Genomic DNA, 12,965 nt, shown 5'->3' with positions numbered 1-12,965 from the left:
CTCTCCAGCTGGATGGGGTGACTTCCCACCCCTGAGCTCAATGGCTACAAGCTCACCCGGAAGGGCGAATTCTCTGCCAGTTTCAGCCACATATACCACATCCTTTTTGTTGTCAGGGGCCACCTGGGCCGCTGTGCCACCGTTCAATTGGTAAAGAAGAAATTTGCCTCTAGCTCTCTATTGCTGTAAAACTAGACTCCAGTTTCTAGTCAGAATAGCTGCAAGAAAATCTGGTTTTTTTTTTCTTTTCTCGGAAGCAGGAAATAATCCAGTGTAAAACCTCCACAGAAGACATTGTGATAATTACCAGTGCTTATGAAGCACTTTAAATAGAGAGCATCTTACCAACACTGGTCAACTGATTGTCACCTTCCCCTCAGACCACAGCTCAGCACAAGTAGCCTGACTTTGTTAGGTGACGCAATGGAATGAAGGAGCCCAGCTAAGAGTCAGAAAATATTAGCGTCTAAGTGCCAGGAATTTTGCCCATGTGCCGTCCTAACGCAATTTAACACGCCTCTGCTCCAACGGGTCTAAGGGGACTGACCCTAAGGGGTCTAAGGGGAAATGTCTATGACTACACTGTGTCGGTTTTAGCGCACAATCAACACTACCATGAAATTTTGACTCTATGATCTTTATAATTAAATTTGATTGAATAAGTAAACAGTTGGCCAGGAAACACACACACAAAACCCTTATTACATTGAAATGTAAGTGAATAAAAATTTTTGTAGGCATCCAAATCCTAGACAAGCTCCCTTTTTTTAGACGGATACCCTCCATGCAGCCCTTACCTTGTGTACTGGGGCAGACCGGGGTCCGGCTTGTGTGTTTTAATTGGGACTGCATAGATATCAGGATGCTTCTGAGCAATTTCAATCTGTGGTGATTAAGAAAAAAAAAAAAAAAAAAGAAAGAAAGGAACAAGAGGGAAGGGATGAATGACTAGACCGTCAGCTTGCTCATATCCTGCTGGTCCCATTTTCTAAACCCATTTCAAAGAGAAGAGGGAAAACAGAAGCAACTCTCTAGTTTCCAGGGTTGTGTGTGACGCCTAGTGGTCCATGTCAAATAAGAAAAATGTTTAAAAGTAATGAAATTCTGTCACATGCTACAACATGGGTGAACTTTGAGGACACTATGCTAAGTGAAATAAGCCAGTCATAAAAGGACAAATATTGCATGACTGCACTTACATGAGGCTGTCAAATTCATGAGACAGAGAGCAGAACAGTGGTTAAGGGGCTGGGGGAGGGGGTACTAGGGAGTAACTTTAATGGAGTTTCAGTTGGGGAAAGTGACAAAGTTTGGGAGACGGATGGTGGAGATGGTTACACAACAATATGAAAGCACTTAATGCCACTGGACACTTAAAGATTGTTAAAATGGTAAATTTTAAGTTATGCATTTTTAGTGCCAAAAAAAAAAAAAAGGAAAGAAAGAAAAAGGCTCAGAAGCACTGCAATTGTTGTGACAGACTTAAATGAAGAAAATTCCCACATCCACTGGGAAGAACAGGCTCCACAGACCTTTACTTAAATTCTTCTTTGACTTCTAAAAGGTTTTATGTGCACACAGCACAAAAATTCAAACAACACCCAAAAGAACAATCTATGGGCCTTTCAATTTTAGCAGCAAGGTTTGCTTGATTTCTAAGGCAAACCTGGGAGCAAATTAAATCTCATTCAGCAAACAAACACAACAGGTGTGTTCATGAAAAATAACTTCAAAGAGGCACCGATTCTCTCATCTCTCTTCCCTGTGCCAGAACCTGATATAAAGTTCCAAAGTACGAAGAGCAGAATCTTATTCACCTACAATGGTAGGTTTTCTCGATTGGAAGAAAAATGGACGCCCTGACAGGTGGCAATCTGGAACTGACAAAAACTGAGTGTGCCTTTGGTATCATGCACATGAACATCCTTTTCATGTCTGTGGCAGTGGCAAAAGGACTTTGAATCATTACACTGCAATAACACTGCTTTAAAATTCTTACTGTTGGCACGCTAAGGTGACCGAGTGGTCAAAAAGCAATTACCCTTGCATTCTGTGCTTCTTGGAGCTCTTGCATTCTCTGCAACCTGGCCTTGTGATCCATCTTCTCAAATATTTTTACTTTGCCCAGGACAGACTTGGGAGCGTTGTCCTGCTCCTCACCGCCCTCTCCCGCCTCCTCACTCTCTGGGGGAGGGATGGGAGTGGAGGGCTTCAGTATGGGCCGTCCAAAGGCAGGTTTGGCTGCAATAGGAGGGGGACAACCTTTGGTAGATGCCCCGGCAATTTCATTACCGGCAACCGCTGAGGGATTTGACTTGTATTCGTAGGATCTGGAGAAGTCAAAGGAGTCTTCTCTGTTTGGGGTTTTGGCCTGCAGAGAGCAACGCATAGTTTTACCTTGAGCTTCTGATTTATTTTCAGACATCTATTAGTGATTTAATACACTCCATTTCCTGATCAGTTTCCAAAGGTGGTCAACAAATTCCACTCCAACAAGGAATCAAATAGAGCAGGGCACGCGGCCACTGGTCTGGCATCCGGAGCCCTACCTCACTTCCTACAGAAGAGAATTAAGAGTTTGAGGAAACCAGGAGGGTGCTGGGGACGTGCTGGGAGGCCCACGTGTGCCTGAGGTGGAGCAGACCTCATTTTGTACCAGAAGAGATGAGAATTTTGGAGAAGACCTCCGAAAAAGTCTGGCTTCGGGATGGAAGAGTGGCTCCTGAGCCCACCCAGCCTGAGGGCGCGTGCGCTGGCCCGGAGGGTAGGCCCAGGTCCAGCCAGAGGTGCCTGAGCCTGGGGCGGGGAGCGGGGAGGGCAGCAGATCACACTAACAGCCACTTTTTCTTCATATAGTTTCATCCCAGGCCTGCTTGTTAATTTTCACGGATCTATTTTACGAGGTCACTAATTACTTCTCAGAGCTCACACAATTATTATTTTCTTCTTAGCCGAAGTATTGAGTTACAGAGAGAAATTTTATTGGCTTATAAGGAAAAGCCTATAGCTATAGCTTTGAATCTGAGATGGGTAAAAAAAAAATCACATGACATATGCCCATGGGTCCCTACATTGATTTCTGGATAATATTAAAAAAAATCAATTAGATGGTCCTCATAATGAGAGGCATCATAAACAATGGTGGTGATTGTTTTTCTTAGCAAGTCACCAGGAAGGATTTTAGGGGGCATCTAAATCAGGTTGTGGGAGGAAAAATTTAACTGGACAGAAAAAGAAAAACAGATTCTGAGATAAGTGATTCTGGGCATGCAGTCTTCATTTAACTTTTATTCTTTCTACATACATAAACAACAAAACAAAATGAAATAAACACTAGTAGTCTTAAAATTGTACCCTCTTCTAAAACTGCCTTTCCTGTTTTTATTTTTTTTTTTTTTGCTTTTTCCTAATTTTTGGCTTCACCCCAACCCGGTGAGTCAAAAACACAATCCAACGCCATCTTATTGTGCGTGCTCCTCCCTGGCTACGCGGGGAGCTCCGGGGGCGGCGGCTTCCTCCTTCCCAGCCTGGGCTTCCCAGCCACGTACCTTGGGCGGCTCTGGCTTGAATGCCGGGGGCGGGCTATTGTCCCTAAGTTGATCTCTGCTAGCAGCCCTCCTCATCTGAGCTCGTGGCTCTGGGCTGGATTTCCTTATGCTCTACAAGACACAAAGGTTCATTCACAACCAGAACATCCCAGCAGAAAGAAGAGAGTGCTCAACTGCTTTGCTGGAGTTCTGCAAACTTGTGTGAATTCAGAAGTAGAAGTTCGTAACTTAGGTAAGATGAGATAGTGAGTGACCCAGTGCTTCTTTACTGAAAAGGCAGATACCAGGCATATTCTCTTACTGATAAGTGCTTGAGATATGTTTTTCCAAAACTAGATGCATGTCTCTCCTCTAAAGTACAAAAACAAAAGGTCTTTCTAAAGTCTAAAATCTCTTGTCACTGACAGCTGTTAACACTCTACAGCATTAGCTGAGCTGTATCTGCAGACATTCAAGAGTTAACTTATTGTTTACAATTTGTCTGGCAACATTTACTAATTTTCTTGTCATGGTGAGCTGTTCCTCTTTTCAACTTATATTTTTGGTACTTCTATTTCATAAAGAATAAAATCACTCACCAAAATAAGGTAAAATGCTACAGAGAAGTCCTCAGCAATAATTATCCAAATATAGATGGAGAATCTCATCTACAAAGATTATTATCCCAGTGTTCTGTGAGGTACAACTAACAATGCTGGTCCTAACTCAGTGCCTGTCGATGTGATTTCTAGGGTCACAGAAGCTGTCTATTCACTGGCCCTCGGATGCACAGCACACAAGATCAGACATACAATCGATCAGGAACTCAATTAAAAAATGGAAACACAAGAGAGAAGGAAACTGATGGGGAAACACTCAGGAGTTTTAGCAAGATTAGAAAAGTTAAAGGTAGGGTGGAGAAGACAAAGCCAGGATACCTAAGAGTACAGAGAGGACCTAATCAAAGGTTACAAGTAAATACAACAATATTGTATTTAAAAAATAACATCCTGCTTGTAATTTGGACAGCTGGGCCCGACATCATGACATCATGCCCAAGGGCATTGGTGTGATGAGTGCTGATCGCTCAACCTCTCCCAGTGCTCAGTTCCTGCCCCTCCTCTTCCCCACGGACCACAACCGCAACCACACAGGCTTTGACCTGGAATGAGAGGCTCCCGAGATGTACCTGCTCCAGCCCTTAGGAATACCTTCCACAGCACCCTGAATAAGCAGCTGGCCAGAGGATTTCAAGGGCAACGCCAGAACCTGCTCCTCCTGCCTCGCCTCACCTCCTCATGCGGCACCGGCTCTGAGGAGCGGGTGACGGAAGACACCAGCGGCTCCTCGGCTGGCTCGTCCAGCTCATTGTCAGTGTAGGCGCCTCCTTCGCCGTCGGTGTCTTCAAAGTCACTGACGAGGCGGCTGTCGCAGCTCAGATAGTCCGCGCCCATGGCGGTTAAGTAGGACATGCGGTCTTCGGGGTCGTCATCCATCCCTTCCATCTAGAGGAATTTGTTTCGGAGGGTCAGTGGGATCTGATATGGCCCCTGGGAGTGAGGACTCAAGAGAATTCCCAAGGGCACAGCCAAGTGACAGAAACCTTGACTTGTTCTAGAAAGCAAAGTCACCTTTATTCTCCTGAAATCAACTTGGCTTTAAATTCCTATGTTAATTTTTGTGCAGGGACTCAAATTTGAAACCTCTTCTTGCTACCAACTGTCCTTTACACTGCTACCGACCCAGGCTTCCTCAGACCGTTGCACTTTTCTTCCAGAATCTGGCTGCCCTCCAGCTTTTTTCTGTTGTTCTCCTAGTAATATGTGCACACTGCCCCGAGCTGCACGCCTCTCTCCTCACCCACGAGATTCTCAAATCCTTGAGGGCAGAAGCTCTGTCCTGCTCAACCTGTTCTCAGTGTGGAGGCTAGCGCACAGCCTCAGCGGGTATACGCAAACACTCAGTGGATACTAGATACTCTTACTAAACACGCAGTTTCTAAAGAGCAAGACTAGGACTAAACCATCTAGTTGGTAACTGAGGCACTTCTGCAACAAAATCGTACCTCTACCAGCTCACAAACTACCCCAATTCAGCTGGACTACGGCATACCAGCACCAACAGCTCCTAGAACCACGGAGAACTACATGCTTTCTCTCCACTTCCTCCCTGCAGTGGGGCTGTGTGTAGACTCCCTCCACAGCTGAGACGCCAGCCGATGGTAGAAGCCTATACAAGGGTCCCAGCGCCCTCTCATCACCCACGCACACTCCTAGAACACATTCTCTGCCAACCTTCTGTCTAAGCCAATGATTCCAACTCCATTAGTTTTTCTTCTATTGATTTTTAACCATTTTCTCCACACCCCTCAGCCTCGCCTCTCACCCCGACTGAGTTTCCCGGGTCCTTAGTAAGCTGTGGAGCTCAGCACAAGACCTTGTAAGCTCTGATTAGTGTGCTTGGGACACGACACTAGTTACTACATTAAAAGCAAAGGGAAGTGAATGTAGGGCTGCACAGATCACATTCTGCTTTTCTTGTAAAAGTCCCTTCAATTTATTACTTTTTCAGAGAATTTATAAATGTTCAAACAATTAACACATATGTTGGGATCACTTGAAATGGGCCCGGTTTTACTACATTCACTACCCTCTTTAAAGAAAACTCAGAACACAAACTCTCACATCGTAGCAGAGGATCTGTGCCACGTACCTTTCCTTCGGAGACCCAGACTGCTTCTCCTTGCTGCTGCTGAATCGTGTCCTTCAAGCTGCCAAACCAGCTATCATTGGCTGAATTTAGGTTGATTGTAGCTATAGAAATGTAAACCAAAAGGTGCGCATCAATTTCCAGAGAAATGTTTATTAGAAATCCTATTTGACATAACTTATCCTAACTTGTTATATAAATTAAACTTTGGCAAATGGAAGAGAAAGTTGGCACATATTTGAACACTAAATCCTTTCGGTTGAATGTAATTCAACTATTACCATCTAGTTGTTGGAGTTTTCATTACAGGTGGATGCTATAAAGCTAAAAATGGATTAATTTCTTTCCAGAATGCCTGTTTTTCAAAAAAGCCACCTTTTAAAAAATACGTTTTTAAGAGTGTTTTCAGGAGCAAAGATTACAACATCTAAACCAAATATAAAACTACCGTATTTTAAAGATCAATATGCAGACATGTATATTATAAATAAGAAAAATATATACCATTGTACTATTGTTTATCTCCAATAAAAAAACTAAAGATAATTTTTAAATGTATATCATTTTAATAGGCTTAAACATTTTGGAGTACAAATACAGATTAACCAAACTCCACAGGTGTGTATTCATGGGCTATACATTTTCTATTCAGAACAAAATATCTCTCACATAACAGCACTTACTATAATTGACCAAACACTTTTCCAAACATCTTACATGGATTAGTTCATTTCATGCTTGAACAAACCTTGCCATGTAGGTAATGCTATCTATCACCCCCATTTTACAGATGAGAAACTGAGGCACAGGGGTGAAAGTAACTAGCCCAAGGCCTCGCACCAAGCAAGTGGAGAAGCCTAGATACAAACTCAGAAGTTTGCTTTTAGGGTCTATGGTCTCAGTTACTACATGACACTGTCCATCTGAAAACATGAATTTAGCTGGGGCGTGCGGTGGGTGGGTAATAGCTCAGTGGTAGAATGCCTGCTTGGCATGCACAAGGTCCTGGGTTCAAACCCCAGTGCCTCTCTTAAAGGAAAAAGAAGAAAAAAAAATTAAAACCATGAATCTAGAGCACCAATATAAAATATCAATCAAGTAAAAGACATGTGATTGTTCTTAAGCAATGTGTATTTATGAACCTATTGGAGATAAATCAGACAAGCAAAATTGGGCCTAAAATGATCAAACTGCAGGTAAATTAGGATTTTTAAAAACTACATCATCATGTCCTTTTATCAAGGGGTATTGCACTATGTGTCACCCAAAAGAAAATCAGAGCCTGTTGGTAAAAGTTGCTCCATCTATCCTGAAATCTACATAATTCTCTATAAACAGCCAAAAAGAACTAGTAAGCAAATTTTATAAGCAATTATGCTTCAGGTTTTCTTCCTAGTAACATACAGCATTGTTTCACTTAAAACGTTCTAACAATGACCTTGGAAAATCCTGAACGAGCTTACAATTTCCTTGGTTATTAATTATTTACAGCATTAGAATAAACTGATACCTTGGACAACTCAAGGAAAATTAACCTTGATTCCTTGGACTTTTGTAAAGTTTATTCTGTTCCTGGTAACAGAAGTGAGATTGTGCATCCCAGAGACAAAATGAGTGATTTGCACTAAATGTACATAGAATATTCTGCTGCCTTTTTAAGTTTTACGTTGGAGTTATCTGAGATGAGTAGTCTGTTTTTATCATAAGGATAACCTCAAGTTAAAAGGGCTACTTGTGAAATGCAGAAAATATTTTTATGCCCCCAATAAGAAAGTCAGAAAACCTCTTACTGAATTCACATTGAGTCAAGTATATGAAAAAAAAAGCAAAAAAAGCTTTACAGTGGCTGATTTCCTAAGCCCTATTAAAAAGAATTTCCAACTAAGTTGTTAGCATCCAACTCAAGCACTTGACCTCTCTTTTAACAAGCGAGTGCACAGCTATGATGCTGCCTCCCCTTCACTTGGGATCAAGTTCCTTTGGTTTACTGTTGGCTTTTGCTTATTACACTTTTCAGATTCTTTGATTTCAAGCAATACTAGTTAATTACTATTGTTCCCAACCTCTGGGCTAGACCTGTGTCCCCTTGGATAGGCTAAATATATCTCTCAAACTCCAGAAAGTGAAATACTGAAAGATCTTCACTCAGTCTCCGTCTCAGCCAGGATCCTGGGATTCTACGGGCGTCCATTCCCAGCCCTGGCACAGGTGTACTCAGAGCTCCTTCTCCTTCCCCTGCCGAGGAGGTTGAGAAGCACCAAGAGCAACAGTAGAAGGTGATGTGTAAGGCTGTAGGGGTAGGGGGAAATCAGGAGTGACTGCTAAGGGCCATGAGGTTTCTCTTCAGGGTGATGGGAAAGTTCTAAAATTGATGGTGAGGATGGCTGTACATTTTTTAATATACTAAAAAACTACTGAATTGTGTACACTTTAAGTGGGTGAATTATAGGGCATATACATTAAATTTTAATAAAGCTGTTCACATTCAGGGACTCTCTCTAAATGGGTAAGCATCAGCCAAGGTGCCCAGCCAGGGAGCATGGCAACTTCCGTCTGCTTCCCGTGGTCATCAGCCTCTACGCGTCCTTGGGAAACCAAGCACTGCCTACTGCAGTTTGGGTTCTTTTTGGCTGATACAGGATTCATCACTCCACCCCAAGCCTTTTCAAAGACTGTACTATGACATAGAAAATTTCTTTCACAGTATGTTAAGACTGAAAGATAAAAAAAAAAAAGTATAAAATAGTATCACTAATGAATAGCATTTGTTCAGCATTTCCAAAGTCTCAGAACCAAACTGTACAAACTTCACATTAGTGAAACCTAGGAGAATTGCTAGTATATTCTGTGGTACTTGAAAAAATCCCACAAATTCACAAAAAGGGTGGCCCTGCTTGGGTCGCTAAGTCCCCATTACCATTTCCGTGGTCTTTAAACCACGAACTGAGTGCTTCAGGAATTCCAAGAAAACACGTAATTTAAACTTCATGTTCTCAAAAATAACTTTTGCAACATGTACATGCAAATGTGTTCTACAATAAATTATTTTTAAACGACGGGGGAGGCTTGGGCAGCCTAACATTTTACATTTATGTTGACAGGTTAACTTGCTTTGGGCCAAAATCTCAGAATAAAGCTTCCCTTGTCACTGCCACTTAATTGAGAAGCACCTTGAGTTTGCAAGGAGAGCCATTTACTTTAATTTCTTTTTTAGTTTAGTTTAAGTTTTATATTAGCTTTAGTTTAGTTTATTAGTTTATTTTTTAGATAAAAGGCATTTTATTACGTTGTAAAAATAGTAATGGATATACGTAAAAAACAAAAGGAAAAATAATTTATACTTTTCAAAAACAACCAAGACACAATTTTTTTTAACTGAAGTATAGTTGATGTGCAGTATTATATAAATTACAGGAGTACAATAGAGTGATTCACAGTTCTGGAGGAATTATACTCTATTTATAGTTGTTATAAAGTGTTTGCTATGTTCCCCGTGTTGTGCAATATATCCCTGTAGCTTATTTCATATCTAATAGTCTGTAAAAAGGAAAAAAAATGACTAAGACATGACAATAAGCATAACAGTACAAAAAGTAAATCAACAAGCACTAGTAATGCTAGTTTTCTTTTAATTTTCTACGATTAATGTCATACTAAGCCCTAATTTGTCCTATATCTGAAATACTAACAACACACTAACAGTTTCTATAAACCTTCAGTTCTTCTACTTGATGATTTTTATTGCAACCCTAAAGTAACCTTTAAAGTAACTTCAGGGAGAGCCATTTTAATACGGTCATAATTAAATACTCATCTTTGGGAAATGGGATTTTCCTGCTACTGTGCAAACAAAGAAAAAGAAGGATATTTAGCCTGGTGACATCATTGGAACACAATCCTTGATTTTGAATTACTGCGATCATCAAAGTAGCTCTGCTATTCCTACTTACTAATTCTTTAAAATTCCATAAAGTTAAAGCCATTAAAAAAAAGCTTTGATTCTGGCCATGGTGCACACAATCAAGTCAAAACCTGGTCAGGCTGAGTGAGACACGGGGCAAAGAAAGTGCTCAGTGGGGACATCCACGCAGTTTCCCAGAGCTAAACCGAGAAGTCTAGAAGGTTACTGTGAAAGGCCAGCTAGTAGACAATTGGGGACTGTTGGTAAATTACTCGGCACCCTGCCCCATTCATCCTGAAGACCAATTAATTCCATACTAAAGGCTGGCAACCTATGATAAGAGTGGGTCACTTAAAGTTCTAGACGAAACTGGACACTCACAGCATCTATGTTTCCATGCCAGCCCCCGACTTGAGTTATGCTGAAACCTCTATCTTTTTGATTAGCTTACGCAAGAAACGGATTAAGTGGGCCAGAGACAGTTCTAATTAAGTTACAAACATGTATACCTCGCTTGATGCTGGCCTCCGGCACACACAGCTGGGTAATGGTCAGTCCCTGCCTTCAAGGATCCCTTAATCTCTTAGTGGAGCTGAAAAGGAGTTGTTAAACCCTTGTACACACATGGGCTCCTTCTGATCCTCGATCAGATGCAGCCAGCCCTTGTGGCCTGTGCTCCAAAAAGCCAACGATCAAACTCAAAGGTAGAAGAAGGGAGGGTCCCAGCATCACGGGCTGCCTCCTTCTCCTCTGCTCTCCCCTTCGCAGAGCTAGTCATTTTCATAGGTAGTGCAAATGGATTCAGTTACTCAAACAGGTCGCATTCTTACATCGCTTTACTTTCATAATAATCGTAGCAGTAGTCTTCATTTCAGGAACTTTAAAAAATATTCTATTATGGAAAACTATAGACATATGCAAAAGCAGAGAGAACAGGAGCAGGAGTTCATTAAACTCCTATGAACACATCAGTGCAACAATTATCAACTCTTGGCTGGTCTTGTCCATAGCCCCACCTACTCTCCCCACCGAAGATTATTTAAGCAAATCTCAGACATCATATAAGGTCACCTGTAAATATTTTATTTAGCGTACATTCCTAAAAAATAAGGATTCTTTAAAAAAAAAAGTCACAATATCATTACCCTAAAAACAGGAGTACTAAATCCTTCATATCATCCAACATCCAGAGTGTTCAAGTTTCTATTTCAGGGACGTTTGTAAATAATGAAACCAAGTTCCTATCACTTTGCAAGTTAGTGCACACATGGATGGTAAGCAGAGAACAATGACACAGTCCATGACCAACGAGGGTACTCGGTGATACAGGCCAGTGTGATCACTAGCCTTGCAGTCTCACACAAAAATCTCATCAAAATGACCAATTATTGTGTATTATGGATCTTTACGATCATTTTCAGTCAGGATTATAAAGTTATATAAACAAACACCATGAGTCCAGTATACTTATTTTACAGGATTAGCTACTTTCCAAGGAGTCATGAATAGGATTTCAGATTACTATTCCAACACTCTGATGATTTTCCTATCCCTTCCATTCCACAATTCTCTATTTCTCACTATACACTTACATGTATACATTACAGTACACATTCTCACTTACCTGTAAAAAGATGTGCACAAGTTTTTTTAAGCTTGTTGGCTTGATCGAATAACTTTCGAGAACTTTTGTTGGATGATGGATTCAACCTCTGTCTCATGGTTTTGACACCCTGTCTAGAGTCTGGGTTGAAAAAAACCACAATCGGGAACCACTGAGTATAATTCAACAGGTCCACGGCTTTAGGAGTCACATCCAAGAGCGCATGCTTATCCTGTTAGAAATGGGGAAAAGTTTCGTAAATGGGTATGTAAAGTCACAAAGACTTTCTTTGTGACAACAGTCTGTAATAAGGCTGCAGCAGATAAAACGCGCCAATTTAAATCAAAAAGCAGGAAACATTTCCCTCCACATTACATCCATTTCATATTGCCAATCTATTAGAACTTTTGAGAAAATGAATCAACAGATTATTTGGTATAATGCTCAGAACTCAGAACCAACACCTCAGCGCCACAGAGCACCACCTGGTTTCCACACAATGAAACAGCTCATATTTATATTCAGCTTTTATCATTAATATTTAATAACTATTAAAATATAGACTCTATTCTTAAAAAGACTGCAGCAAACCATGACCTAATTCTTTGTGACGACATGGCCTTCAGGTGAACTTTCTTACCTGTTCAATAATTTGCCTCACAGTATTTAACCGCACCACCCCACTGGATTTCTCAGATCCTGCGTCTCTTGGTTCAGTTTCTGAAAAACCAAAAAACAAGTGGGAACTGAATAGTATTTTAGAAATCAGTGATAACCAAGTCCTCCAACCTAGCATCAGCAATTCAGCAATGACAGGACACCTGACACTCGGTGTCTCCTAATGAGAGGCAGTGGGAAGGACCCACCCTGTCTGCTTAATCAGAATCTAACCAGGGGAAACAGCCAGGCCTACAGCGAACATCCTATGAGACAAGGGGCGTGTACACTTCAAAACAATTTAGGAAAAGGAAGAGACTAGAAAGACATAAAAATCAAATGTACTGCATATTCCTTGGTTGCATTCTGAATTAAAAAAAAATAACAAGCTATAAAAGACATCATTGGGACAACTGAGGAAATTTGAAAAATGGACTATATACTAACTAACATTGTATAAGTGTTAAATTTCTTGGCTGTGATAATGGTATTGTGGCTGCGTAGGAGGAGAATTAGGAGATTCACAGAGGTAGACAGTGCTACAATGCCTGCAACTTAAACTTCCAAA

General features: G+C 41.1%; 1 protein-coding gene across 9 annotated transcripts in view; it reads right to left on the bottom strand.

Annotated features, from left to right (window-relative positions):
• The window catches only part of TJP2 (tight junction protein 2), a 111,118-nt gene that overhangs the window by 1,157 nt on the left and 96,996 nt on the right, over positions 1 to 12,965 (bottom strand). For 5 of the 9 annotated variants that reach the window (XM_064490253.1, XM_064490254.1, XM_031449824.2 and 2 more), the window contains 7 exons: positions 12,381 to 12,460; positions 11,762 to 11,972; positions 6,240 to 6,340; positions 4,820 to 5,032; positions 3,549 to 3,659; positions 2,042 to 2,371; positions 798 to 883 (listed from right to left, as the gene is read on the bottom strand). In XM_064490253.1, the coding sequence (XP_064346323.1) occupies positions 798 to 883; positions 2,042 to 2,371; positions 3,549 to 3,659; positions 4,820 to 5,032; positions 6,240 to 6,340; positions 11,762 to 11,972; positions 12,381 to 12,460 (1,132 nt within the window). The remainder of the gene's footprint in view (positions 1 to 797; positions 884 to 2,041; positions 2,372 to 3,548; positions 3,660 to 4,819; positions 5,033 to 6,239; positions 6,341 to 11,761; positions 11,973 to 12,380; positions 12,461 to 12,965) is intronic. The other 4 variants (XM_031449822.2, XM_031449827.2, XM_031449828.2 and 1 more) reach the window with 2 other exon arrangements.

The sequence above is a fragment of the Camelus dromedarius genome, chromosome 10 (assembly GCF_036321535.1).
Source record: "Camelus dromedarius isolate mCamDro1 chromosome 10, mCamDro1.pat, whole genome shotgun sequence".
Taxonomy (NCBI): Eukaryota; Metazoa; Chordata; class Mammalia; order Artiodactyla; family Camelidae; genus Camelus; species Camelus dromedarius.
The sequence above is the reverse complement of the archived record's forward strand: the minus strand, read 5'-3'. Positions and strand labels throughout refer to the sequence as shown.